A 28,000-nucleotide genomic window follows, 5' to 3' on the forward strand; every position below is an offset into this window, starting at 1 on the left:
GTCATTATAGTTTGTGAATGATTGACAAACGTATGCGGTATGGTATAGTGTACCGCAATAAACAGACATTGAATATATTTTTGTTTTTCGTTTTCCTGAATTCGAGTACAGCTGTGAGAGATCAAGTTGGTACATGCAGCGCACACTAATAATCCGTCTATACTGATTGCTTTAACTGAGGAAAGCACGCTGTATTCTATCACCTTATTTATTCCAATACCCTGTTCACACAGGTATTTTTTGCCTCACATTTAGATTATATGGAAAACAAATTGTAACTTCTCAATAATATGCTTCTTTTGGGAAACCAAGGATTTACAAGGACTTTAAATAACAAATGAAACTCATTGCCTGGTAAATATAAATTATACAGGACTTGTGCAAAAGTTTGTCAAATCGCGAACCAGACAATCCAGTGATGGACCAGACAATCCAGTGACACTAAAGTATTAAAACAACACACAAAGTATTAAAGCAACAAAACAACTTTATTTGAACTGATTTTCATTCTTTCCATACTGAGCATACAACACAATCATTTCCACAACAATCTACATGCCACTCACACCAGACCTGAAGTCCACTTCAAAACAGGGGAGTCAACATGGAGCAGTTGTTGATAAGGCGACCCTGTTAAATAGGGTTCTTCATCTTCAATCATTTTCAACAACCATCCATAAGGTTATGGGAATTCTCTTCATGGAACAATTGAAACAAACTCTCTGCATTAAGCAGCAATGACAATGCTCACAGGGAACTGGACAAAAGGATATTGTAAGTTTTGTAAATGACAATTAAAATACAATAGCATTTGTTGTTTAGAATTCTTGTCTTGAACCAAAATAAAACTTACGTAAATCATTGCGTGTTCTTTGCCTGTCCATGGCACTGGTACTGTTTCGGCCACCAGGAACAATTGAAAATGTGAACATCTTTCCAGGACTCTGGGGAATAGGACCATATCCTTCCCAATAATTTTCTCCCTTTGCTAAGCCAGGATGCAACAGCGCATACCAGCCCTATAACCTTTCAAAGTAATATGGCAAATACAATAAATAATCTTCACGTTTGTAAGTTGTAGAACATCCAATCATTTTGCTTTTCTATGTGAAATATGTCCAAAAGTCCTCAGACTTGTTCAAAAAATATGTCCTGTCTCTCATGACCTTCCTGCCCCTTCAATTGCCCCTGACCCTTCTTTAAAGAAATCAAATTCAGGCCTACCAAGGAAAAACTAACGTGTGTTCAAAAACAAAGAAATTTAAACAAATATGACAAAAGTTGAAAAAAGGTTGTATGAAAGACATTATGTGAAGATTTTTTGTAGATAACTGATATTTGAAACTCCTTAAGTGGATGATCATGGGACTAACTTTTTTTATGATATGAATTTTTCCTGAAGGATCAAGCTGGAGTGTAATCCCCAAGTTCTGAAGGCTTTCTACTTCTTGAAGACGAATATTGTACAGATATAATTTCAGCCTATTTCCGGAATTGGCTTTATGAGTGAATGTCATGCATTCAAAAATAATGTTTGATTTTACATATGTCTTGCATCTAAAAATATACCCTAGACACCTTTGAATGCCCCGATGTGCTTTAAATTGTATCTGAAATATATACAATATATGGGGAAATATATGTTAACCATTACACAACCAGTTGACAATTGTTTTAGGCATGTCCGTTTGCGCTAAGACGGAACTCGGTTGCAAAAATGGCCATGGGAGGGTCATGAGTCGCTATTCGGCTTGTCATGGAATAACACGAGTTGCTCACGAATGCTATGATGACATATATTGATGTATCATCAGCAACCTTCCACGGTGAAAGGGTACGACGTCACAAAATCAACCGAGTTGGACAAAAAATCCATACAACAAGCACAGTTGCTGGGAGTCCTGGCAGGGGCGCATGATGTCGGAGGGGAATTCAAAGCTCAACAGTTCAAGGGCATTACTCTGGAATGAACCCAAAATGACCCTACACTCACACAAGTCCAACTCCTTACTTTGGAAATAAAAAAACATCAAACAAATAAAACAAAAGAATGAATGGCAAAAGGCCCCAGCTCTTCACTTGTCTGGTATGAATACAAGGTTTCATGGTATGACCTGGAACTGAACCCTACCATCATTTGAATTCCAACTTGTTGGAAGCACAAAAAGTAAATATTTAAAACAAATCTGACTAGCAAAAGACATACGTTCAATGCATCCCTGAAGTGTATACAAATTTCCTGAAGAAATGTTGAATGGTTTATGAGTTTTTAGACCATGACAATGACAGGCTAACGGATCCGTTTCCATATATAAACGGCTCTGACATCTGATGACACAGTTTTTGTTATTTTAATGCTTGGACTTGTATAGAATTTGTAACGCATGTCAAGTTACTTGTGTGTAGACCGCCTCACCTCACCTCACCTCACCTCACCTACTCATCCTTAACCTAAAGTCCTTCCTACCCTGGCAGGGGTTAGAAAAGTCAGGAGAAACAATTTGTACACGAAAGAAAACAAGATAAAAAAAGGCGCATATTGCTGGGGAGTCCTTCAGCCAGTCTGTCAACATAATCTGCTTCTTTCATAGCTTGAAACATACATAATCTGCTTCTTTCATAGCTTGAAACATACATAATCTGCTTCTTTCATAGCTTGAAACATACATAATCTGCTTCTTTCATAGCTTGAAACATACATAATCTGCTTCTTTCATAGCTTGAAACATATACATAATCTGCTTCTTTCATAGCTTGAAACAAACATAATCTGCTTCTTTCATAGCTTGAAACATACATAATCTGCTTCTTTCATAGCTTGAAACAGACATAATCTGCTTCTTTCATAGCTTGAAACATACATAATCTGCTTCTTTCATAGCTTGAAACATACATAATCTGCTTCCTTCATAGCTTGAAACATACATAATCTGCTTCTTTCATAGCTTGAAACATATACATAATCTGCTTCTTTCATAGCTTGAAACATACATAATCTGCTTCTTTCATAGCTTGAAACATACATAATCTGCTTCTTTCATAGCTTGAAACATACATAATCTGCTTCTTTCATAGCTTGAAACATACATAATCTGCTTCTTTCATAGCTTGAAACATACATAATCTGCTTCTTTCATAGCTTGAAACATACAACTCCACGATGGGTGTGATGCTGTTTAAAACAGTATTACAGTCATATCATGGCATGTCAGCTTAATGTGGAAGGAAAGCCTGAAGTGATGCAGGTCTCAGACGTCTAAAACTTCGGTAAAACCCACGAGCACGGTATGGTGCAGACAAACCTAGAAATATAATCGGGACGAACTGGGATTGGAACCCACAATCATAGGTTCCTGGTGTGCCCAAGGGATGCAACTCTGCACTGGGAATTTGTCCCGTGCCACCTCCATCATAGAAAGAACTGGCATCAGACTGTATTCAAGATAACAATGAACTGATTAACTTATATACAGAATCTAAAAACAGACTGTCGTTCTAAAATAATGTCAAAATCTAACAGGCGAAAACCTTCTATATTCATTCCACCAAAGTCGGGAACAATTTGGATATTACTTTGATGATAAAAATACCATTCTTTTAAGTCCTTCGTTCTTTCATCAATTTTAGCAAGTTAAAAATGCATTTGGAAGTTTGACCACAAGTGCCAATAATGATGCTATAAGTTGATCTTAAAATGGGTACAGTTATCACCATTTTAAACTACAATTTAGTGGTGCTTAAGAAAGAGAAAATATGAAAACCAACTATTCAATACATCACAGTTTCAATTCAAACAGACATTCCATCTTTAACCACTGAAATAAAATAAACAAAGTACACATTTGTGTCTTTTTCAAGTAGTAGCAACAACCTCTGAAGACTTGTGAAAAAAGGTTTATATCAGTCCCCTGGGCTGGAAATGAAATTTTAAGTGTGGGAACAACGACGGTCACAAAGGTAAGAATGCTGTATGGGAGGGGGCCAAGGACTTAGATAGGTTTTACGTTTGACACCACACTCATTCCAACCTGCCAGCTAAGATGGCAGCCTGTAAGTAAGTCAATCTTGGCCAGGCAATCCAGCGATTGACACTATGATCAACCATCCACACTTTCAGTGTACGCTGACACACAATCAGCCATGTCACCCAGCCAGACCACCCGAGCAGTTAAGTTGTCTCTTTCGACAGATCATGTTGGAAGCATCATAAATTTTGAATAACCTTTCCATTGTCACCGAACACTGAACTGGATTGGGCTGTGGAGAGGTTCTGTCCAAGAAGAGCAACATCTCCGAGCATCTGCAGATTATAAGCTGTGTTGTCCTGAGGAACTGCTGGTTGGACGCTGGTCACTTTCTGCTGGGCTTCTGCCAGGCTGACACCATCTTCTGGACTCGTGCTCTGACCCTGTGGCCTGTCCTGCTCGGGCTTCCTGTACACCAGGATTCCATCCTCGTCCATAGCGAGAGCCTGGATCTGGCTCTCCCCAAGGCCAGGGTTGCTGATGAATGTGATGTTGATGGAGGACCCAGACTGGACTGTACAAGCTTTCTCGCTACTGGCTTCGTCCTGATCACCCTGGTGAGTGTTTGTGGTTTCCAAGTGTCTGGCATGAGAACCATCCGAACCTTGAGAAGCACCTGAAACTGATCCTTTAGAACAAGCTGAAGCTTGAAACCCAGCTGAACTTGTTCCTTGGAAACCTCCAGAACTATATCCATGGAAACCCCCTGTAGTTGAGCCTTGGAATGCATCTGAACTAGAGCCTTGGAACCCTCCTGAACTGGAGCCTTGGAACCCTCCTGAACTAGAACCTTGGAACCCTCCTGAACTGGAACCTTGGAACCCTCCTGAACTGGAACCTTGGAACCCTCCTGAACTGGAACCTTGGAACCCTCCTGAACTGGAACCTTGGAAACCTGAAGAACTGGCTTCTTGGAAAGCACCTGAACTTGTAGCTTGTGGACCTTCACTGTGCTGGATCTCGCCAGTGTGGCTGTCCATGCAGAAGCCTGGCATGGATGTGTGTGAAGCCAGGGTACCCTGTCTGTGGCCCTCCAGCTGAGGCGGAAAGTCTGGCATAGAAAGCAGAGTGCTCTGTGGACTGTGTGGAGTCTGTGGGTTGGGGCTGTCCCCACTCGTGTCTGCTGTGTTGTGTGCTGCTACGTTGCGAAACAACAACTTTGGTGTGGGTGGCTCGCTCATTTCCTCACTCTCAGATGCTTCACGCTCGGACATCCCAGCTTCGTGAGAATCATCTTGCATAGCTTCGTTCTCCATTATCTCGTCTGATACCTCAATACTCTCATATCGTATGGTTTGGAGTCGTAGTGTTCCATCCTCGTGAACTTTGTACCTAAAAGTGGTAAAGAAGCATACAGTTAGTGACTGATTTGCCGTGTAATATACATCATTTAATACAGAGAATAGCTAGCAAGCATGGATGAACATAAATTCTGCCATCTGTATGTGTTTCGAGACATTCAGTCTGATTGGGGGAGACAAAACACAGGAACCGTAGCACCATAACTCTAAGACAGACCCTAGCACAATACCTTCACTGAATCTGGAGTGTCATGATTCTATGACAGACCCTAGCACAACGCCTCTTACCTGAATCTGGAGTGTCCTGACTCTATGACAGAGCCTAGCATAATACCTTTACCTGAATCTGGAGTGTCCTGACTCTATGACAGACGCAAGCACAATGATTATTACCTGAATCTGGAGTGTCCTGACTCTATGACAGACCTTGGCACAACGCCTCTTACCTGAATCTGGAGTGTCCTGACTCTATGACAGACCTTGGCACAACGCCTCTTACCTGAATCTGGAGTGTCCTGACTCTATGACAGACCCTAGCATAATACCTTTACCTGAATCTGGAGTGTCCTGACTCTATGACAGACCTTAGAATAATACCTTTACCTGAATCTGGAGTGTCCTGACTCTATGACAGACGCAAGCACAACGCCTCTTGCCTGAATCTGGAGTGTCCTGACTCTATGACACACCCTAGCACAATACCTTTACCTGAATCTGGAGTGTCCTGACTCTATGACACACCCTAACAAAATACCTTTACCTGAATCGGGAGTGTCCTGACTCTATGACAGACCCTAGCACAATACCTTTACCTGAATCTGGAGTGTCCTGACTCTATGACAGACGCAAGCACAACGCCTCTTGCCTGAATCTAGAGAGTCCTGACTCTATGACAGACGCAAGCATAATACCTTTACCTGAATCTACAGCGTCCCGACTCTATGACAGACGCAAGCACAATGATTATTACCTGAATCTGGAGTGTCCGGGGGGCCACTTGAACTTGTGTTGTTTCTTCAGGTGCTTGGTCAGCTGGTTGCCTCGTGTGAACCTCTTCTCACACACGTGACAGAAGTAGCGAGAAGTGTCGAGAATCTGGCAGATATACAGACCAAGTTGGAATCTTTTTGTATCAATTTTCATGTAATGTTTGTGCAACGTGGACTAACCCACAGACAACGAAGCTGACTAAAATCAACAACAACAAAAAATGTGTCATCACGGAAAACCTCCCATTACATCATCCTATTGTTTTCACTAACACACTATAATATTGAGTGAGTGAGTGAGTTGGGTCTAATGCTGTTATGAACACTATTCCAGTGACATCATGGGGTGTCAGCTTGATGTTTGATTTGGTTTGGTTTGTTTAACGCCGCACTGAGCAATATTCCAGCTATATGATGGCGATCTGTAAATAATCGAGTCTGGACCAGACAATCCAGTGCTTTACATCATGAACATCGATCCACGCAATTGGGATACAATGACATGCATCAACCAAGTCAGCGAGCCTGACCACCCGATCCCGTTAGTCGCCTTTTACAACAAGCAAAGTCAGCTTTTACGGCAAGCATGGGTTGCTGAAGACCTATTCTACCCAGGATCTTCACGGGTCGCTTGATGTTGGAAGAAAGGTGTTAGATGTTTAGATGTGGTAAAACCCACAAGCACGGGTATGGTCCTGACAAACCTAGAAACATACTCTTGGCGAAGTAGACACAACTTATGGATAACAACTGTCAAGACAACATTCCAGTATTGATCCTTATACCGTTGTCAAGCAAGACTGAATGAGGAACAAGGTACAGAATATATATAGTCTTGCTTGAAGACAGTATAAGGATCCATACCGAAACGCCGTCTTCACAATTGTTAAAGAAGTTGTTATTCATAAATTGTGTCTACTTTGTCATCCGTCAATTTCTAAGTAATGCCTATCGAAGAAATACTCTTGGAGAACCAGAATTTGAACCCACGATCATAGGTTTCTGTTGTGCCCAAGGGATGCAACTCTACACAGCGAATTGCAGCACCTCAGATGACTTGGCCATCCATGTCCCTACTATGCTACTGAGCATTAAGTACCTTCAGTACAGCCTGACCAAACTAGACATTGTCCAGTGTTCCAGAAGGTAAATAAATTGGGCCTTCCTGTCTAAGCAAGATCTTTCCTGGGCATTCTCAGCCAGAAGGAACTCATACAGGCGAGACGCTCATGTGCCGGGTGTTACATCAAACAGGTGTAAAGAACTGGGAAATGGAGACCTATCTTATCTGGGAATCCATGGGTACTTTCTACGCTCTGGCCAGAGACCCAAACAGGGAGACAAGCACGGGTACTTTCTACGCTCTGGCCAGAGACCGAAACAGGGAGACAAGCATGGGTACTTTCTACGCTCTGGCCAGAGACCCAAACAGGGAGACAAGCACGGGTACTTTCTACACCCTGGCCAGAGACCCAAACAGGGAGACAAGCATGGGTACTTTCTACGCTCTGGCCAGAGACCCAAACAGGGAGACAAGCACGGGTACTTTCTACGCTCTGGCCAGAGACCGAAACAGGGAGACAAGCATGGGTACTTTCTACGCTCTGGCCAGAGACCCAAACAGGGAGACAAGCACGGGTACTTTCTACACCCTGGCCAGAGACCCAAACAGGGAGACAAGCACGGGTACTTTCTACGCTCTGGCCAGAGACCCAAACAGGGAGACAAGCACGGGTACTTTCTACGCTCTGGCCAGAGACCGAAACAGGGAGACAAGCATGGGTACTTTCTACGCTCTGGCCAGAGACCCAAACAGGGAGACAAGCACGGGTACTTTCTACGCCCTGGCTAGAGTCCCAAACAGGGAGACAAGCATTGGTACTTTCTACGCCCTGGCCAGAGACCCAAACAGGGAGACAAGCACGGGTACTTTCTACATTCTGGCCAGAGACCCAAACAGGGAGACAAGCATGGGTACTTTCTACGCTCTGGCCAGAGACTCAAACAGGGAGACAAGCATGGGTACTTTCTACACTCTGGTCAGAGACTCAAACAGGGAGACAAGCATGGGTACTTTCTACATTCTGGCCAGAGACCCAAACAGGAAGACAAGCATGGGAGACAAGCATGGGAGACAAGCATGGGAGACAAGCATGGGTACTTTCTACATTCTGGCAAGAGACCCAAACAGGGAGACAAGCACGGGTACTTTCTACGCTCTGGCCAGAGACCCAAACAGGGAGACAAGCATGGGTACTTTCTACGCTCTGGCCAGAGACCCAAACAGGAAGACAAGCATGGGTACTTTCTACATTCTGGCCAGAGACCCAAACAGGGAGACAAGCATGGGTACTTTCTACACCCTGGCCAGAGACCCAAATAGGGAGACAAGCATGGGTACTTTCTACGCTCTGGCCAGAGACCCAAACAGGGAGACAAGCATGGGTACTTTCTACGCTCTGGCCAGAGACCCAAACAGGAAGACAAGCATGGGTACTTTCTACGCTCTGGCCAGAGACCCAAACAGGGAGACAAGCATGGGTACTTTCTACACCCTGGCCAGAGACCCAAACAGGGAGACAAGCATGGGTACTTTCTACGCCCTGGCCAGAGACCCAAACAGGGAGACAAGCATGGGAGGCAAGCATGGGTACTTTCTACACTCTGGCCAGAGACCCAAACAGGGAGACAAGCACGGGTACTTTCTACATTCTGGCCAGAGACCCAAACAGGGAGACAAGCACGGGTACTTTCTACATTCTGGCCAGAGACCCAAACAGGGAGACAAGCATGGGTACTTTCTACATTCTGGCCAGAGACCCAAACAGGGAGACAAGCACGGGTACTTTCTACATTCTGGCCAGAGACCCAAACAGGGAGACAAGCACGGGTACTTTCTACATTCTGGCCAGAGACCCAAACAGGGAGACAAGCATGGGTACTTTCTACATTCTGGCCAGAGACCCAAACAGGGAGACAAGCATGGGTACTTTCTACGCTCTGGCCAGAGACCCAAACAGGGAGACAAGCATGGGTACTTTCTACATTCTGGCCAGAGACCCAAACTGGGAGACAAGCACGGGTACTTTCTACAGTCTGGCCAGAGACCCAAACTGGGAGACCCAAACAGGGAGACCCAAACAGGGAGACAAGCATGGGTACTTTCTACACTCTGGCCAGGAACTCTCATGAGCAGGCAAGACCTTGTTTGTTGTATGAGGTGACTAACAGGATCGGGTGATTGGTTGAGTTTCTTGATGTTAATCGCTGGATTGTCTCCCCTACTACTACTCCAGTGGAGATCTACCCTGACCCCCCTACTACTCCAGTGGAGATCTACCCTGACTCCCCTACTACTCCAGTGGAGATCTACCCTGACTCCCCTACTACTCCAGTGGAGATCTACCCTGACTCCCCTACTACTACTCCAGTGGAGATCTCCCCAGACTCCCCTACTACTACTCCAGTGGAGATCTACCCTGACTCCCCTACTACTACTCCAGTGGAGATCTACCCTGACTCCCCTACTACTACCACAGTGGAGATCTACCCTGACCCCCCTACTACTACCACAGTGGAGATCTCCCCAGACTCCCCTACTACTGCTCCAGTGGTGGGGATCTACCCTGACTCCCCTACTACTCCAGTGGAGATCTACCCTGACTCCCCTACTACTACTCCAGTGGAGATCTACCCTGACTCCCCTACTACTACTCCAGTGGAGATCTCCCCAGACTCCCCTACTACTACTCCAGTGGAGATCTACCCTGACTCCCCTACTACTACCACAGTGGAGATCTACCCTGACTCCCCTACTAAAACCACAGTGGAGATCTACCCTGACTCCCCTACTACTCCAGTGGAGATCTACCCTGACTCCCCTACTACTACTCCAGTGGAGATCTCCCCAGACTCCCCTACTACTACTCCAGTGGAGATCTACCCTGACTCCCCTACTACTACCACAGTGGAGATCTACCCTGACTCCCCTACTACTACTCCAGTGGAGATCTACCCTGACTCCCCTACTACTACCACAGTGGAGATCTCCCCAGACTCCCCTACTACTGCTCCAGTGGTGGAGATCTACCCTGACTCCCCTACTACTCCAGTGGAGATCTCACCTGACTCCCCTACTACTACTCCAGTGGTGGAGATCTACCCTGACTCCCCTACTACTCCAGTGGAGATCTACCCTGACTCCCCTACTACTACTCCAGTGGTGGAGATCTCCCCTGTCTCCCCTACTACCCCAGTGGAGATCTACCCTGACTCCCCTACTACTACTCCAGTGGTGGAGATCTACCCTGACTCCCCTACTACTCCAGTGGAGATCTCCCCTGACTCCCCTACTACTACTCCAGTGGTGGAGATCTACCCTGACTCCCCTACTACCCCAGTGGAGATCTACCCTGACTCCCCTACTCCAGTGGTGGAGATCTCCCCTGACTCCCCTACTACCCCAGTGGAGATCTACCCTGACTCCCCTACTACCCCAGTGGTGGAGATCTCCCCTGACTCCCCTACTACCCCAGTGGAGATCTACCCTGACTCCCCTACTACTCCAGTGGAGATCTCCCCTGACTCCCCTACTACTACTCCAGTGGTGGAGATCTACCCTGACTCCCCTACTACCCCAGTGGAGATCTACCCTGACTCCCCTACTACTACTCCAGTGGTGGAGATCTCCCCTGACTCCCCTACTACCCCAGTGGTGGAGATCTACCCTGACTTCCCTACTACTACTCCAGTGGTGGAGATCTACCCTGACTCCCCTACTACTACTCCAGTGGTGGAGATCTCCCCTGACTCCCCTACTACCCCAGTGGAGATCTACCCTGACTCCCCTACTACTACTCCAGTGGAGATCTACCCTGACTCCCCTACTACTCCAGTGGAGATCTACCCTGACTCCCCTACTACTACTCCAGTGGAGATCTACCCTGACTCCCCTACTACTCCAGTGGAGATCTACCTTGACTCCCCTACTACTACTCCAGTGGTGGAGATCTACCCTGACTCCCCTACTACTACTCCAGTGGTGGAGATCTACCCTGACTCCCCTACTACCACAGTGGAGATCTCCCCTGACTCCCCTACTACTACCACAGTGGAGATCTACCCTGACTCCCCTACTACTCCAGTGGAGATCTACCCTGACTCCCCTACTACTAATCCAGTGGTGGAGATCTCCCCAGACTCCCCTACTACTCCAGTGGAGATCTACCCTGACTCTCCTACTACTACTACAGTGGAGATCTACCCTGACTCCCCTACTACTTCCACAGTGGAGATCTCCCCAGACTCCCCTACTACTGCTCCAGTGGTGGAGATCTACCCTGACTCCTCTACTACTCCAGTGGAGATCTACCCTGACTCCCCTACTACCCCAGTGGAGATCTACCCTGACTCCCCTACTCCAGTGGTGGAGATCTCCCCTGACTCCCCTACTACTCCAGTGGAGATCTACCCTGACTCCCCTACTACTCCAGTGGTGGAGATCTCCCCAGACTCCCCTACTACTCCAGTGGAGATCTACCCTGACTCCCCTACTCCAGTGGTGGAGATCTCCCCAGACTCCCCTACTACTCCAGTGGAGATCTACCCTGACTCCCCTACTCCAGTGGTGGAGATCTCCCCAGACTCCCCTACTACTCCAGTGGAGATCTACCCTGACTCCCCTACTACTCCAGTGGAGATCTACCCTGACTCCCCTACTACTGCTCCAGTGGTGGAGATCTCCCCAGACTCCCCTACTACTGCTCCAGTGGAGATCTACCCTGACTCCCCTACTACTCCAGTGGAGATCTCCCCAGACTCCCCTACTACTCCAGTGGAGATCTACCCTGACTCTCCCACTACTCCAGTGGAGATCTCCCCAGACTCCCCTACTACTACTCCAGTGGTGGAGATCTCCCCTGACTCCCCTACTACCCCAGTGGTGGAGATCTACCCTGACTTCCCTACTACTACTCCAGTGGTGGAGATCTACCCTGACTCCCCTACTACTACTCCAGTGGTGGAGATCTCCCCTGACTCTCCTACTACCCCAGTGGAGATCTACCCTGACTCCCCTACTACTACTCCAGTGGAGATCTACCCTGACTCCCCTACTACTCCAGTGGAGATCTACCCTGACTCCCCTACTACTGCTCCAGTGGTGGAGATCTCCCCAGACTCCCCTACTACTGCTCCAGTGGAGATCTACCCTGACTCCCCTACTACTCCAGTGGAGATCTCCCCAGACTCCCCTACTACTCCAGTGGAGATCTACCCTGACTCTCCCACTACTCCAGTGGAGATCTCCCCAGACTCCCCTACTACTACTCCAGTGGTGGAGATCTCCCCTGACTCCCCTACTACCCCAGTGGTGGAGATCTACCCTGACTTCCCTACTACTACTCCAGTGGTGGAGATCTACCCTGACTCCCCTACTACTACTCCAGTGGTGGAGATCTCCCCTGACTCCCCTACTACCCCAGTGGAGATCTACCCTGACTCCCCTACTACTACTCCAGTGGAGATCTACCCTGACTCCCCTACTACTACTCCAGTGGTGGAGATCTACCCTGACTCCCCTACTACTACTCCAGTGGTGGAGATCTACCCTGACTCCCCTACTACTACTCCAGTGGTGGAGATCTACCCTGACTCCCCTACTACTCCAGTGGAGATCTACCCTGACTCCCCTACTACTAATCCAGTGGTGGAGATCTCCCCAGACTCCCCTACTACTCCAGTGGAGATCTACCCTGACTCCCCTACTACTACTACAGTGGAGATCTACCCTGACTCCCCTACTACTACCCCAGTGGAGATCTACCCTGACTCCCCTACTACTACCCCAGTGGAGATCTCCCCTGACTCCCCTACTACTACTCCAGTGGAGATCTACCCTGACTCTCCCACTACCCCAGTGGAGATCTACCCTGACTCCCCTACTACTCCAGTGGAGATCTACCCTGACTCCCTACTACTCCCGTGGAGATCTACCCTGACTCCCCTACTACTGCTTCAGTGGTGGAGATCTCCCCAGACTCCCCTACTACCCCAGTGGAGATCTACCCTGACTCCCCTACTACTACTCCAGTGGTGGAGATCTCCCCAGACTCCCCTACTACTCCAGTGGAGATCTACCCTGACTCCCCTACTACTCCAGTGGAGATCTACCCTGACTCCCCTACTACTGCTCCAGTGGTGGAGATCTCCCCAGACTCCCCTACTACTGCTCCAGTGGAGATCTACCCTGACTCCCCTACTACTCCAGTGGAGATCTCCCCAGACTCCCCTACTCCAGTGGAGATCTACCCTGACTCTCCCACTACTCCAGTGGAGATCTCCCCAGACTCCCCTACTACTCCAGTGGAGATCTACCCTGACTCTCCTACTACTCCAGTGGTTGAGATCTCCCCTACTACTGCTCCAGTGGTGGAGATCTCCCCAGACTCCCCTACTTCTACAGTGGAGATCTACCCTGACTCCCCTACTACTCCAGTGGAGATCTACCCTGACTCCCCTACTACCCCAGTGGAGATCTACCCTGACTCCCCTACTCCAGTGGTGGAGATCTCCCCTGACTCCCCTACTACTCCAGTGGAGATCTACCCTGACTCCCCTACTACTCCAGTGGTGGAGATCTCCCCAGACTCCCCTACTACTCCAGTGGAGATCTACCCTGACTCCCCTACTCCAGTGGTGGAGATCTCCCCAGACTCCCCTACTACTCCAGTGGTGGAGATCTACCCTGACTCCCCTACTACTCCAGTGGAGATCTACCCTGACTCCCTACTACTACTCCAGTGGAGATCTCCCCTGACTCCCTACTACAGTTCTGTACCTGGTGCTCCTTCCTGTAGTGGTTGGTGAGGCTGGTGTAGGACCGCGCCTTGTATCGGCACTTGTCAATGTGGCACTGGAAGAGGCTGTCCTTGCTGTGACTCTCCAGGTGGCGCCGCAAGTCAGCGCCACTCTTGGCACTGAAACAATGTCAGTCAGTACACGCTGAAAACGTCAACGCCAGAGACTATTCAGTCTTCATATCTCACAACACAAATTCCACTGGGCGACCATGGAAAATATTAGATGAATGGATCACTAAAAATCAGTGATGTCACCAGGTGTTCGCGAAGAGGGTAAGCATGTTCTGCCTTTTACAAACAGCCTCAGTGCTGGAGTGAGTGAGTGAGTATGGTTTTACGCCCCTTTTAGCAATATTCCAGCAATATCACGGCGGGGGACACCAGAAATGGGCTTCACACATTGTACCCATGTTGGGAATCGAACCCGGGTCTTCGGCGTGACGAGCGAACGCTTTAACCACTAGGCTACCCGACCGCCCCCTCAGTGCTGGAGATCCAGCTAGTCACTCACAATCTTTTTAAAGCAAGTGCTTGTTTATTTCCTAAAGCAAGTGCTTGTTTATTTCCTAAAGCCGTGCCCAGCAGCGTCCTGAACAGCGTTTCAGCTGCATCGCCAGCGTCAACAATAAGCACTCAAGAACTTCCAGTGTGCAATGGCCTATCCTGCCACACCAGGCTCTAAGACATATATTTACCTAACGCCTGCTACCAGATCCTTGTCTTAGACCTAATGTTGAAAATTTAAGTGTGTGTGTGTGTGTGTGTGTGTGTGTGTGTGCGTGTGCGTGTGCGTGTGCGTGTGCGCATGCGTGTGTCCTTGGAGGTCTTGTAACTTTTAACAGGACGCCTGTCCCGAGGACCCCTTGACTTTCAGGATTAATTTCAAACAAACAATTGTGTTTCAACCAAATCACTGGGAGTTTCTGAGAAAACGAGTGTACAGCTAATGGCTGCTTCGGCTTAGTTTACAGGACAATACACATAGTAATCTTAATCTCGTGCATACAAAACAATGCCTAGAAGAACAGGAAATACAATTTAATCGGTAAATCATCATGTCTAGTGATGTTTTACCTCAAATTTCAAATTTGTAATGACCAAGTTGAATTGTTATGATCTGTTCGTTTCCCTGAATTCGATGAAGGCATACGATGTAATTTTGTTCTGTGGAAGACAAACACGTTATAACTGCAAATGTAGGGAATGTGTTTGTGCTTCATTCAGATTCCCTTTATAGACGGGGGGGTCACTGAAAAGACGAGGTATAAAAATTAGCATTGATTTTGAAGGGTTGTACAGGGGGGTTGCTTATAGGTGATGTCACTTCTTAGACGGGGATATACGGTGATGCCACTACATAGACGGGGATATACGGTGATGTCACTTCATAGACGGGGATATACGGTGATGTCACTTCATAGACGGGGATATACGGTGATGTCACTTCATAGACGGGGATATACGGTGATGTCCCTTTATAGACGGGGATATACGGTGATGTCTCTTCATAGACGGGGATATACGGTGATGTCCCTTTATAGACGGGGATATGCGGTGATGTCACTTCATAGACGGGATATACGGTGATGTCACTACATAAACGGGGATATACGGTGATGTCACTTCATAGACGGGGATATACGGTGATGTCACTTCATAAACGGGGATATACGGTGATGTCTCTTCATAGACGGGGATATACGGTGATGTCACTTCATAGACGGGGATATACGGTGATGTCACTTCATAGACGGGATATACGGTGATGTCACTACATAAACGGGGATATACGGTGATGTCACTTTATAGACGAGGATATACGGTGATGTCACTTCATAGACGGGGATATACGGTGATGTCTCTTCATAGACGGGGATATACGGTGATGTCACTTCATAGACGGGGATATACGGTGATGTCACTTCATAGACGGGGATATACGGTGATGTCACTTCATAGACGGGGATATACGGTGATGTCACTTCATAGACGGGGATATACGGTGATGTCACTTCATAGACGGGGATATGCGGTGAGGAAGGAGGAGGAGGCCCTGGGCCCCCTATTTCAATACCAGGGACCCACAAATATATTACTGAAGGTCCTGAAGATTTGAAAATGTACAGACCAAGGTAAATCATTGATGGTATCTATTAGCAGACACACCTGTGAAACGGTATTAAAAGAGTTGTCTCCCTTACTCTTCGCTATTAGATGGTTGGGGGATCAAGTATGAATCCAGTTGTATATTTAGTGATAATCATTTTTTATATTGATTTTTAAATAGTGAGCAGTAAGCCGAAAACAAGTCAATGTGGTCCTAATATAGCAATATGTTCCAAGCCTCAAACTAACAATATGTTCTGAGGGTCCCATGAACAAAATTTTCCGAGGCTCCTGAAATGCTGTCCTTACCAAGCAGCGTCACCATGACAACTCACCAGTGTTCACAGTGGGCACACTTGAATGGCTTCTCCATGGTGTGTCGGTACCGGATGTGGGCGCGGAGTCCGGACGGGGCCGGGCACGTCATGTCACAGAAGGGGCACTTGTAGTGGTTCACTGTGGGCACATACAACAGGTGTGAGTGGCAGGGAGTGGGTGATACAAGTCATAGAAGGGGCACATACAACAGGTGTGAGTGACAGGGAGTGGGTGGTACAAGTCACAGAAGGGGCACATACAACAGGAGTGAGTGACAGGGAGTGGGTGGTACAAGTCACAGAAGGGGCACTTGTAGTGGTTCACTGTGGGCACAATCAACAGGTGTGACAGACAGGGAGTGGGTGATACAAGTCACAGAAGGGACACTTGTAGTGGTTCACTGTGGGCACAATCAACAGGAGTGACAACAGGGAGTGGGTGATACAAGTCACAGAAGGGGCACTTGTAGTGGTTCACTGTGGGCACAATCAACATGAGTGAGTGGCAGGGAGTGGGTGGTACAAGTCACAGAAGGGGCACTTGTAGTGGTTCACTGTTGGCACAATCAACAGGAGTGACAACAGGGAGTGGGTGGTACAAGTCACAGAAGGGACACTTGTAGTGGTTCACTGTGGGCACATACAACCGGAGTGACAACAGGGAGTGGGTGATACAAGTCACAGAAGGGGCACTTGTAGTGGTTCACTGTGAGCACAATCAACATGAGTGAGTGGCAGGGAGTGGGTGGTACAAGTCACAGAAGGGGCACTTGTAGTGGTTCACTGTTGGCACAATCAACAGGAGTGACAACAGGGAGTGGGTGGTACAAGTCACAGAAGGGGCACTTGTAGTGGTTCACTGTTGGCACAATCAACAGGAGTGACAACAGGGAGTGGGTGGTACAAGTCACAGAAGGGACACTTGTAGTGGTTCACTGTGGGCACAATCAACCGGAGTGACAACAGGGAGTGGGTGGTACAAGTCACAGAAGGGGCACTTGTAGTGGTTCACTGTGGGCACATACAACAAGGGTGAGTGGCAGGGAGTGGGTGGTACAAGTCACAGAAGGAGCACTTGTAGTGGTTCACTGTGGGCACATACAACAGGAGTGAGTGACAGGGAGTGGGTGGTACAAGTCACAGAAGGGACACTTGTAGTGGTTCACTGTGGGCACATACAACAGGAGTGAGTGACAGGGAGTGGGTGGTACAAGTCACAGAAGGGACACTTGTAGTGGTTCACTGTGGGCACATACAACAGGTGTGAGTGACAGGGAGTGGGTGGTACAAGTCACAGAAGGGGCACTTGTAGTGGTTCACTGTGGGCACAATCAACAGGAGTGACAACAGGGAGTGGGTGGTACAAGTCACAGAAGGGACACTTGTAGTGGTTCACTGTGGGCACAATCAACAGGAGTGACAACAGGGAATGGGTGGTACAAGTCACAGAAGGGACACTTGTAGTGGTTCACTGTGGGCACATACAACAGGTGTGAGTGACAGGGAGTGGGTGGTACAAGTCACAGAAGGGGCACTTGTAGTGGTTCACTGTGGGCACATACAACAGGTGTGAGTGACAGGGAGTGGGTGGTACAAGTCACAGAAGGGGCACTTGTAGTGGTTCACTGTGGGCACATACAACAGGTGTGAGTGACAGGGAGTGGGTGGTACAAGTCACAGAAGGGACACTTGTAGTGGTTCACTGTGGGCACAATCAACAGGAGTGAGTGACAGGGAGTGGGTGATACAAGTCACAGAAGGGACACTTGTAGTGGTTCACTGTGGGCACAATCAACAAGGGTGAGTGACGGAGTGGGTGATACAAGTCACAGATGTTACCACTCTTGTATCGTGCTGACAGAGGAAGAATCATAATCGGGGCACATCTGCAGCTGGAGGAGGACCAGGGATTCTATGCTGGTTCTGCCTGTGCTCTGATTCCTTGTTATGCATAAAGCTAGGATACAAAGAGTGGGGTTGAACCCTAGGAGTTACCATTAACTGTTAAAAGGCAGATAGTTAGCCCAAATCAGCAGCAAATATCATAAACAATTCCCAAATCAGAATACAATATTTGGCAATTCATGTTAGTGTAGATATAACTCATAGTTTGGTGTTGTGTATGTCACATGAATTCATGGATAACTTGTGTTTGTAAAATCATGATTGATGATTGGCTGGTGTCATTTTGAGAGAGTGAGTGAGTGAGTACGGTTTAATGCCGCTTTTAGCAATATCCCAGCAATATCACGGCGGGGGACACAAGAAATGGGCTTCACACATTGTACCCATGTCCAGTATGGAACCCGGGTCTTCGGCGTGACGAGCGGACAGTGTCATTTTGAAGTTTTCAATCTTCAGTTCATCCTTCCAGTTTTACAAAAAGTCATGTCCAGAACATCCAACAATCACCTTCATAATGTTTTGAAAAAAAAGACAATGGCTTCACTATGTCTAACATTTTTTTTCAGTTACTGAGTAGAGAATAAATTTTCCCAGGAAACAAAACTATAGCTGTGTTGAGAGAGGTGCTGAATAATTTGTGTTCAAAAATGAAAAATTGTGTTTGATTGTTTGGTCAGTTAGACTTTCTGATCAGTCTTTGATTATTTAAATCAATCAGAACACAGGACAATAACAATAATAATCTTACATCATTAAAATACCTCTAAATTGTATGAAATTGTTTATTTAAATAAAATATCAAAAGTTGAACAAAATACATTTTTTCCCCATTTTGCCTGACAAGGCACCAATTAGTTTGGAATCCCAGATGCATTTGTGAATCCTCCGTTACTCACCATGGTGACGCATGTGGTCCCTCAGGATTCGCTCTGTGGCAAACCTCTTGTTGCAGTGGGAACACTGGTAGCACCGCACTGGAAACAGACAGAACATTCTCAGAACTATTGTCAGTCAATCAATCAGCTCAGCAGGGACCAGGACAAAACATCACCAGTTCTACAGAGTGTTGTAATGACGATGCACAATGTTCACTGCGAGATAACAAATGAAATGACACTGTTTGGTATAATCATTAGCCAAATTTCAACCTATGTCCCATAAATTTTTCACACATTCCCTTCGACAATTTCTCCCATGATTCCTGTAGATGTTCTTCCTACACTGGATGTGGCAAGAGAACTTGTCATTGTGTTCTCTACATATGTATAATCATTATGCCTTTAGACACCCTTTTAGAAGTATTTTCATAACAATATGCATATAACACATCAGCTGCTAATAAGAGGTTCTTATTGCGATTTGAAACCTCTAATTGACCAAACAGAATTATGTATAGTCCACAAGCAAGTGTGTCTGTCCAGTCCTCATAATTTAGACACAACACATTCATTCCTGGAGATTGGAACATGTGCTCGCAACTTGATGATGTTGTATAATGGACAATGTTATTTTTGAGAGGAGAGTATCGGAGTTATCATTCTTTAAATACATGTATAGGTAGAATATTTTTAAAGCTTGTACATTTCACCATCACCCTTTAAAAGGTGGAACATAACGTTGATATCAACATGGTTTGTCCTCCCTACAGTGCTATATGGTGAGATAAACAACTCCCACTCGTCCTTTATTTTCCAAGTACATGAACTCTGTTTTCGAAACCAAACTCTCCTGACAGTCCCTCGCTATATGGTCCTGTCTGATGGTAACAGATCTGTCAGACTTCTACAAGTCCTTATGATACCTTAGCTATTGGGCTATTTGGCAAGGACTGTAAGACTAGTGCCAATTTCTACCGTTGTATTCTTTAATAAATGTTACACCAAACACTAATTACTACTGAAAATGACCAGTGAAAACATCATATTTTCATCCATTGCGCCATTCTTGACAATGACAATCGTAAATTGTCAGTGTGCCAGGAATTTGGTTATCCTGTGTATGAAAAAGATGGCTCATGCATCACCGATTAGAGCATGTGCAAGTATCATGATACCTATGGGATCGTGAGCAAGGTATCGTGGTACGTATCGGATCGTGAGCAAGGTATAGTGATACATATCTGATCGTGAGCAAGGTATCGTGATACATATCGGATTGTGAGCAAGGTATCATGATACGTATCGGATCGTGAGCAAGGTATCATGATACGTATCGGATCGTGAGCAAGGTATCATGATACGTATCGGATCGTGAGCAAGGTATAGTGATACATATCTGATCGTGAGCAAGGTATAGTGATACGTATCGGATTGTGAGCAAGGTATCGTGATACATATCTGATCGTGAGCAAGGTATCATGATACGTATCGGATCGTGAGCAAGGTATAGTGATACATATCTGATCGTGAGCAAGGTATAGTGATACATATCGGATTGTGAGCAAGGTATCATGATACGTATCAGATCGTGAGCAAGGTATCGTGATACGTATCGGATCGTGAGCAACGTATCGTGGTACGTATCGGATCGTGAGCAAGGTATAGTGATACATATCGGATTGTGAGCAAGGTATCATGATACGTATCAGATCGTGAGCAAGGTATCGTGATACGTTTCGGATCGTGAGCAACGTATCGTGGTACGTATCGGATCGTGAGCAAGGTATCGTGATACATATCGGATTGTGAGCAAGGTATCATGATACGTATCAGATCGTGAGCAAGGTATCGTGATACGTATCGGATCGTGAGCAAGGTATAGTGATACATATCTGATCGTGAGCAAGGTATCGTGATACATATCGGATTGTGAGCAAGGTATCATGATACGTATCAGATCGTGAGCAAGGTATCGTGATACGTATCGGATCGTGAGCAACGTATCGTGGTACGTATCGGATCGTGAGCAAGGTATAGTGATACATATCGGATTGTGAGCAAGGTATCATGATACGTATCAGATCGTGAGCAAGGTATCGTGATACGTTTCGGATCGTGAGCAACGTATCGTGGTACGTATCGGATCGTGAGCAAGGTATCGTGATACATATCGGATTGTGAGCAAGGTATCATGATACGTATCAGATCGTGAGCAAGGTATCGTGGTACGTATCGGATCGTGAGCAAGGTATAGTGATACATATCTGATCGTGAGCAAGGTATCGTGATACATATCGGATTGTGAGCAAGGTATCATGATACGTATCGGATCGTGAGCAAGGTATCGTGATACGTATCGGATCGTGAGCAACGTATCGGATCGTGAGCAAGGTATTGTGATACATATCGGATTGTGAGCAAGGTATCGTGATACATATCGGATCGTGAGCAAGGTATCGTGATACATATCGGATTGTGAGCAAGGTATAGTGATACGTATCGGATTGTGAGCAAGGTATCGTGATATGTATCGGATTGTGAGCAAGGTATCATGATACGTATCGGATCGTGAGTAAGGTATCGTGATACGTATCGGATCGTGAGCAAGGTATCGTGATACATACTAGATCGTGAGCAAGGTATCGTGATACATATCGGATCGTGAGCAAGGTATAGTGATGCGTATCGGATCGTGAGCAAGGTATCGTGATACGTATCGGATCGTGAGCAAGGTATCGTGATACATACTAGATCGTGAGCAAGGTATCGTGAGTAAGGTATCGTGATACGTATCGGATCACACAGTTGTTGTATCGTCCCACCCCTCAACAGTATGGAGTCTGCAGAAAGAGCAGACCTTACCTGGGCTGTAATCTCAATACCGACACAGAGAGGCCAGGGGTAAACAATGGGACAAAGAGTCAAACACAGAGAGACAAACAAAGAGTCAAACACAGAGAGACAAACAAAGAGTCAAACACAGAGAGACAAACAAAGAGTCAAACACAGAGAGACAAACAAAGAGTCAAACACAGAGAGACAAACAAAGAATCAAACACAGAGAGACAAACACAGAGAGACAAACAAAGAGTCAAACACAGAGAGACAAACACAGAGAGACAAACAAAGAGACAAACACAGAGAGACAAACACAGAGAGACAAACAAAGAGTCAAACACAGAGAGACAAACACAGAGTCAAACACAGAGAGACAAACAAAGAGTTAAACACAGAGAGACAAACACAGAGAGACAAACACAGAGAGACAAACAAAGAGTCAAACACAGAGAGACAAACAAAGAGTCAAACACAGAGAGACAAACAAAGAGTCAAACACAGAGAGACAAACAAAGAGTCAAACACAGAGAGACAAACTCAGAGAGACAAACAAAGGGTCAAACACAGAGAGACAAACACAGAGTCAAACACAGAGAGACAAACAAAGAGTCAAACACAGAGAGACAAACACAGAGAGACAAACAAAGAGTCAAACAGAGAGACAAACACAGAGTCAAACACAGAGAGACAAACAAAGAGTCAAACACAGAGAGACAAACACAGAGAGACAAACACAGAGAGACAAACAAAGAGTCAAACACAGAGAGACAAACAAAGAGTCAAACACAGAGAGACAAACACAGAGAGACAAACAAAGAGTCAAACACAGAGAGACAAACAAAGAGTCAAACACAGAGAGACAAACACAGAGAGACAAACAAAGTGTGTTCAGACTGTTTCCCCCGTCCCGTTGTCAGATCCTAGGGTATTACATCAATGAGTGCACACCAGAAACTAGCAATTTGACCCAACCTAGAGATTCATTTGAATACTTCCAATACAACCCTAATTCCAAAAGAACTTGCTGGAAGCCCAGTCAGTATTGGCATAGTGATAGCACTGTGACATGCCATAGTGGATAGAAATTACTGAAGGAAGCTCCATAAAATCCCCGTGACTGACTATCATGGCTTTGGTTTGTTTGTTGTTTATAATAACCATTCTGGGAAGCTATGGGTAAACATTCAGACATTGTTGGTTGGTGGGTTTGTTGTTTAATGCCGCACTCAGCAATATCCCAGCTATATGACGGCAGTCTGTAAATAATCGAATCTGGACCAGACAATTCAGTGATTTACATCATGTACATCAATCCACGCAATTTGGATACGATGACATGCATCAACCAAGTCAGCGAGCCTGACTACCCGATCCCGTTAGTCGCCTTTTACGACAAGCATGGTCGCCTTTTACGGCAAGCAGGGGTTGCTGAAGACCCATTCTACCCCGGATCTTCACGGGTCAGCGTGGGTTGCTAAAGACCCATTCTACCCCGGATCTTCACGGGTCAATGTGTGTGCTGAAGGCTACATGCTATGAAGTCTTCAGTCTACAGTAAGGAAAGTTTGATATCACGATTATATCCGAATGTTGTTGTAAATAGATGATGATGATGATGATGATGATGATGATGATGATGATGATGATGCCATCCATTGTTCATGAAGCCTTTTACTGTTCATGCAATCCATTGTTCATGATGCCATCCATTGTTCATGCCATCCATTGTTCATGCCGCCATCAATCCATTCTTGTTCAAGACAGAATATATTTTCTCTCGATGCTTCAAGAAAGGCAATGTTTAGGGCAACAGTGAACAATGTACATATTTTAGGACCTGTGAAGATCCGGGTTAGAAGAGGTCTTCAGCAACCCATGCTTGCTGTAGAAGGCAACTATGCTTGTCGTAAGAAGGACTATGCTTGCCGTAACGGTATCGGGCGGTGAGGCTCGCTGACATGGTTGAGCATGTCATCGTATTCCAATGGTGTGGATCGATGCCGATGATGTCAGTCACTAGATTGTCTGGTCCAGACTGGATTATTTACAGACCGCCGTCATATAGCTGGAATACTGCTGAGTGCCTCGTTAATCAACAAGCAACAAGAGTCATCAGAAAGATGACATATCCCCCCGGCAGCTGTCTGTAAAGTAACCACTAGTAAATGTGCAATTCTGTATGTAATGAGTCAAGAGTTGAATGTTCTTGAAGAAGCATACATTGTTTACCCACAAAAGATCCACCATGGTCACATCCATATGAAATGGAAAGTAAAACAAGTGTGTTTCTGTGGGGTTTTTTTATGCAAACAAATGACAAATTACAAGAAACAATAACTAAACAAGCGTATAGTCAACGAAGTCATCTATATCCCCCGCCCATTTAAACACGTTATGGTCCAAAACCATGTAACTGACCCAACATTTCTTTCAGCCAATGTCAAAATAGCTGGAATGGAAATTCTAAAATAAACATTTCTAAAACTCCTTTATATCAAATGGCACCAATTCAGTATGTGCTTTATATATAGACATGCAATGTTTGGCAAGGAAATATTTAACAGTTTATTTGTTATACTCCATAAGTGAACTAACCCTATATTAAAACTTAAATTCAACTTGTTGCCATGGAAACTGAAAATAAAAATTTATAAAATTCCTAAATAGCAAAAGGCACCAGTTCAGTATATGCCTGGTAGACATGCAAAGTTTTGTAAGAAAGTATTCAGCAGCTTTTGAGTTACGCTCCGAAAATGAACACCACCCTTATAGAACCTAAATCCAACTTGTTGCCATGGAAACACAAAAAATAAAAAATTCTCAAATTCCTAAATATCAAAAGGCACCAGTTCAGTATGTAGTTTAAACCTATGAAAAGTGACATGGAGAAATATTCAACAGTTTTTGAGTTCTGCTCCGGAGACAAACATCACTCACACAGTGAGCCTGTGTCCAGCATGTTTACATGAAAATTGGAAAATAAAAAAAATTGGAAAAATTCCAAAATAGCAAAAGGCACAATTTCACCACTTAAGTGATATAAATGCAAAGTTTGATGAAGAACTATCTAACGGTTTTCAAGTTCTGCTCCGGAAACAATTCAGACAGACGGACAGACGGACGGACATGCCCATAGCTATATTCCCCACATTATATGCCGGGGGGACAAAAAATGATGGGCAGGACACTAAACAACAACTCTCAACGTATGAATGAGCCAATCCCGGAATGCATCCCACAAATCTTATTGCCACATCCCACTAAAGCCTCATTGCCAAAGAAACATCATAAAATCTCTTTCATGACAGGCAGCTGTGAAAGTGCGCCAAGGCTACGGAGGCGGGTGAGCCATGTACAGATGAAGCTGAATGTTTGATGCCTCCTAAAACAGCAGCAGCAGTCTCTAAATAGAAGCACCCTGGCCCAGGTGGTGAAAGAGGCAGAGCTAATTACACTGCTAGGGGGCACTCGCTATCACACAGATGAGGGGGGAGGGGTGGAGATGAGGGGGGTGATGTCAGTCAGTGCATTCTGCTTGCACTCAATGCCTCCTCCAGGCAGGACCCTGTGGAAAGGTGTCTTGGGATCTGGATAATTTCAAGATCAATGGTTAGAAAAGATTTAATACGATTTATTATAATCCTAATTTCTAAATACACTGTAGATATCGCTGCAATGAAATTGCATCACAATGCTTTGCAGACCATTGTGACATCATTGGTTACCATGACGTCATAATCAAATGACATCACTTATGGCTCTGCTACTGAAGCTGTTAGCAGTACTTTTTACACTTAAGCCACTGCTTATTACTGTCTACAAACTGAAAAAGTTGGAAGAATGATGTTGGATGATAAATAAAATCTCACCCTCGTGTCTTTTGATATCAAATATATCAACACTCGTTGATAAAAGTGGAAAAATTCCTCGGCAAGCCTCTGAGTTTTCCCACTTTTATCAACTTGTGTTGATATATTTGATATCAAAAGACACGAGGATGAGATTCTCTATTTAATGTCGCATCCAAGACTATTGCACTTAAAAAGCAACATGCATGCATGATTTTATAGAGCTAGCCCACTGAGATACCATGCCACAGTTAAACATGAATACCCCACTCAGACACAGTATACTGACTCCGAGCCGACCAGTCCTTGTTTTAGCCCTTTAATGCCAAGCGCCAGACAGGGTAACACGAAGTACCATCTTTTAACGTCTTGTGGTATGGCGTGGCCGGGAATTGAATCCTGACCTTCTTCTCTACCACTAGACCACGGAGGCAGACGCTCTACCACTAGACCACGGAGAAGAAAACAATGTCAGCGTCACTTTGTTTGTTTATATGATAGTTTGTTTGTTTGTTCTTTTGTTTGTTGTTTAACGCTGCATTCAGCAATATTCCAGCTGTATGACGGCGGTCTGTAAATAATCAATATCAAAATATTCCAGCAGTATCGTGGCTGGGGACAACAAGAATGGGCTTCAGACATGCAGTGAATCCAAACCGGGGTTTAGGTGTGATGATTTAACGCTTCAACCACTGGGCCACGACATAAGCTCACTTCTCTTTCTGTCAGTTGACCTAAATAGTGCCAGCTGTCATCCAACATGTCTGATCATTTTCCATCTTCCCTAGGCAAGGGAATTAACTGACTATAAAAGTCCAGTTTCCACCCTTGCCGAACTAGGCTGGAATTTCTTGGCTCGATCGTAGGGGCACCAGTGCCTATTATGAGTTATGTCCCTTCTATGTTCCTCCTATGGACCAATCAGATTCCACCTCTCATATTACTGCATCTGCTTCAAACAAAATGCTGGAGCCCAGTCAAGACGATCTGATCAATAATCAAACTATTTTTTGCCATAAATCGGGTCTTACTTGGTGAGGTGCATCAGATCACGAGTGCACCTTGATAAAAAACATGAAAAGATTTGAAAAATATCTGTTGATGCTGAGTTGGTGGTACACATGCTATGCAAATCCTGCAGTCGACCAAAGTCTGCATGGCAGTTTACGAAACGGATGTCGATTTCCTTATGCATTTTTTACTGGACTATGCATAGTCTGGGATACCCTGGGACCCGACACCCTGGGACCTTACACTCTTGGACCCGACCTGATACTCTGGGAACCTACACCCTGGGACCTTACACCCAACACCCTGGGACCTGACACCCAACACCCTGGGACCCAACACCCTGGGACCTTACACCCTGGGACCAAACACCTGGGACGCGACACCCTGGGACGCATCACCTAGGACCCGACACCCTGGGACCTGACACCCTGGGACCCGACACCCTTGGATCCGACACCTGGGATCCAACACCTGGGACCCAACACCTGGGACGCGACACCCTGGGACGCGACATCCAACACTCGGGGACCTGTCTAACGAGGGCCTGACATAGGCCCAGGTACACCTGGGACCCAACACCCTGGGACCTTACACTCTTGGACCCGACCTGACACCCTGGGACCTTAAACCGAACACCCTGGGACCTTACACTCAACACCCTGGGACCTTACACTCAACACCCTGGGACCTTACACTCAACACCATGGGACCTGACACCCTGGGACCTTACATCCTGGGACCTGACACCCCAGGACCTTACACCCTGGGACCTGACACCCCGGGACCTTACACCCTGGGACCTGACACCCCGGGACCTTACATCCTGGGACCTGACACCCCGGGACCTTACACCCTGGGACCTGACACCCTGGGACCTGACACCCTGGGACCCAACACCTTGGAACCGACACACTGGGACCCAA

At 46.0% G+C, this 28,000-nt stretch overlaps 1 protein-coding gene across 1 annotated transcript in view; it reads right to left on the minus strand.

The window, feature by feature from the left end:
- Positions 1-1,675: 1,675 nt before the first annotated feature.
- Positions 1,676-28,000, minus strand: part of LOC124122841 (histone H4 transcription factor-like) — a 108,229-nt gene continuing 81,904 nt past the window's right edge. Inside the window, exons 6-10 of the mRNA XM_046485984.2 lie at positions 19,399-19,476; positions 16,616-16,736; positions 14,153-14,291; positions 6,297-6,421; positions 1,676-5,357 (exon numbers count right to left, since the gene is read on the minus strand). Of these exons, the coding sequence (XP_046341940.2) occupies positions 4,205-5,357; positions 6,297-6,421; positions 14,153-14,291; positions 16,616-16,736; positions 19,399-19,476 (1,616 nt within the window). The 3' untranslated portion in view covers positions 1,676-4,204. The remainder of the gene's footprint in view (positions 5,358-6,296; positions 6,422-14,152; positions 14,292-16,615; positions 16,737-19,398; positions 19,477-28,000) is intronic.

This window comes from Haliotis rufescens, unplaced genomic scaffold, assembly GCF_023055435.1.
Source record: "Haliotis rufescens isolate VD_foot unplaced genomic scaffold, xgHalRufe1.0.p SCAF_24, whole genome shotgun sequence".
Classification (NCBI taxonomy): Eukaryota; Metazoa; Mollusca; class Gastropoda; order Lepetellida; family Haliotidae; genus Haliotis; species Haliotis rufescens.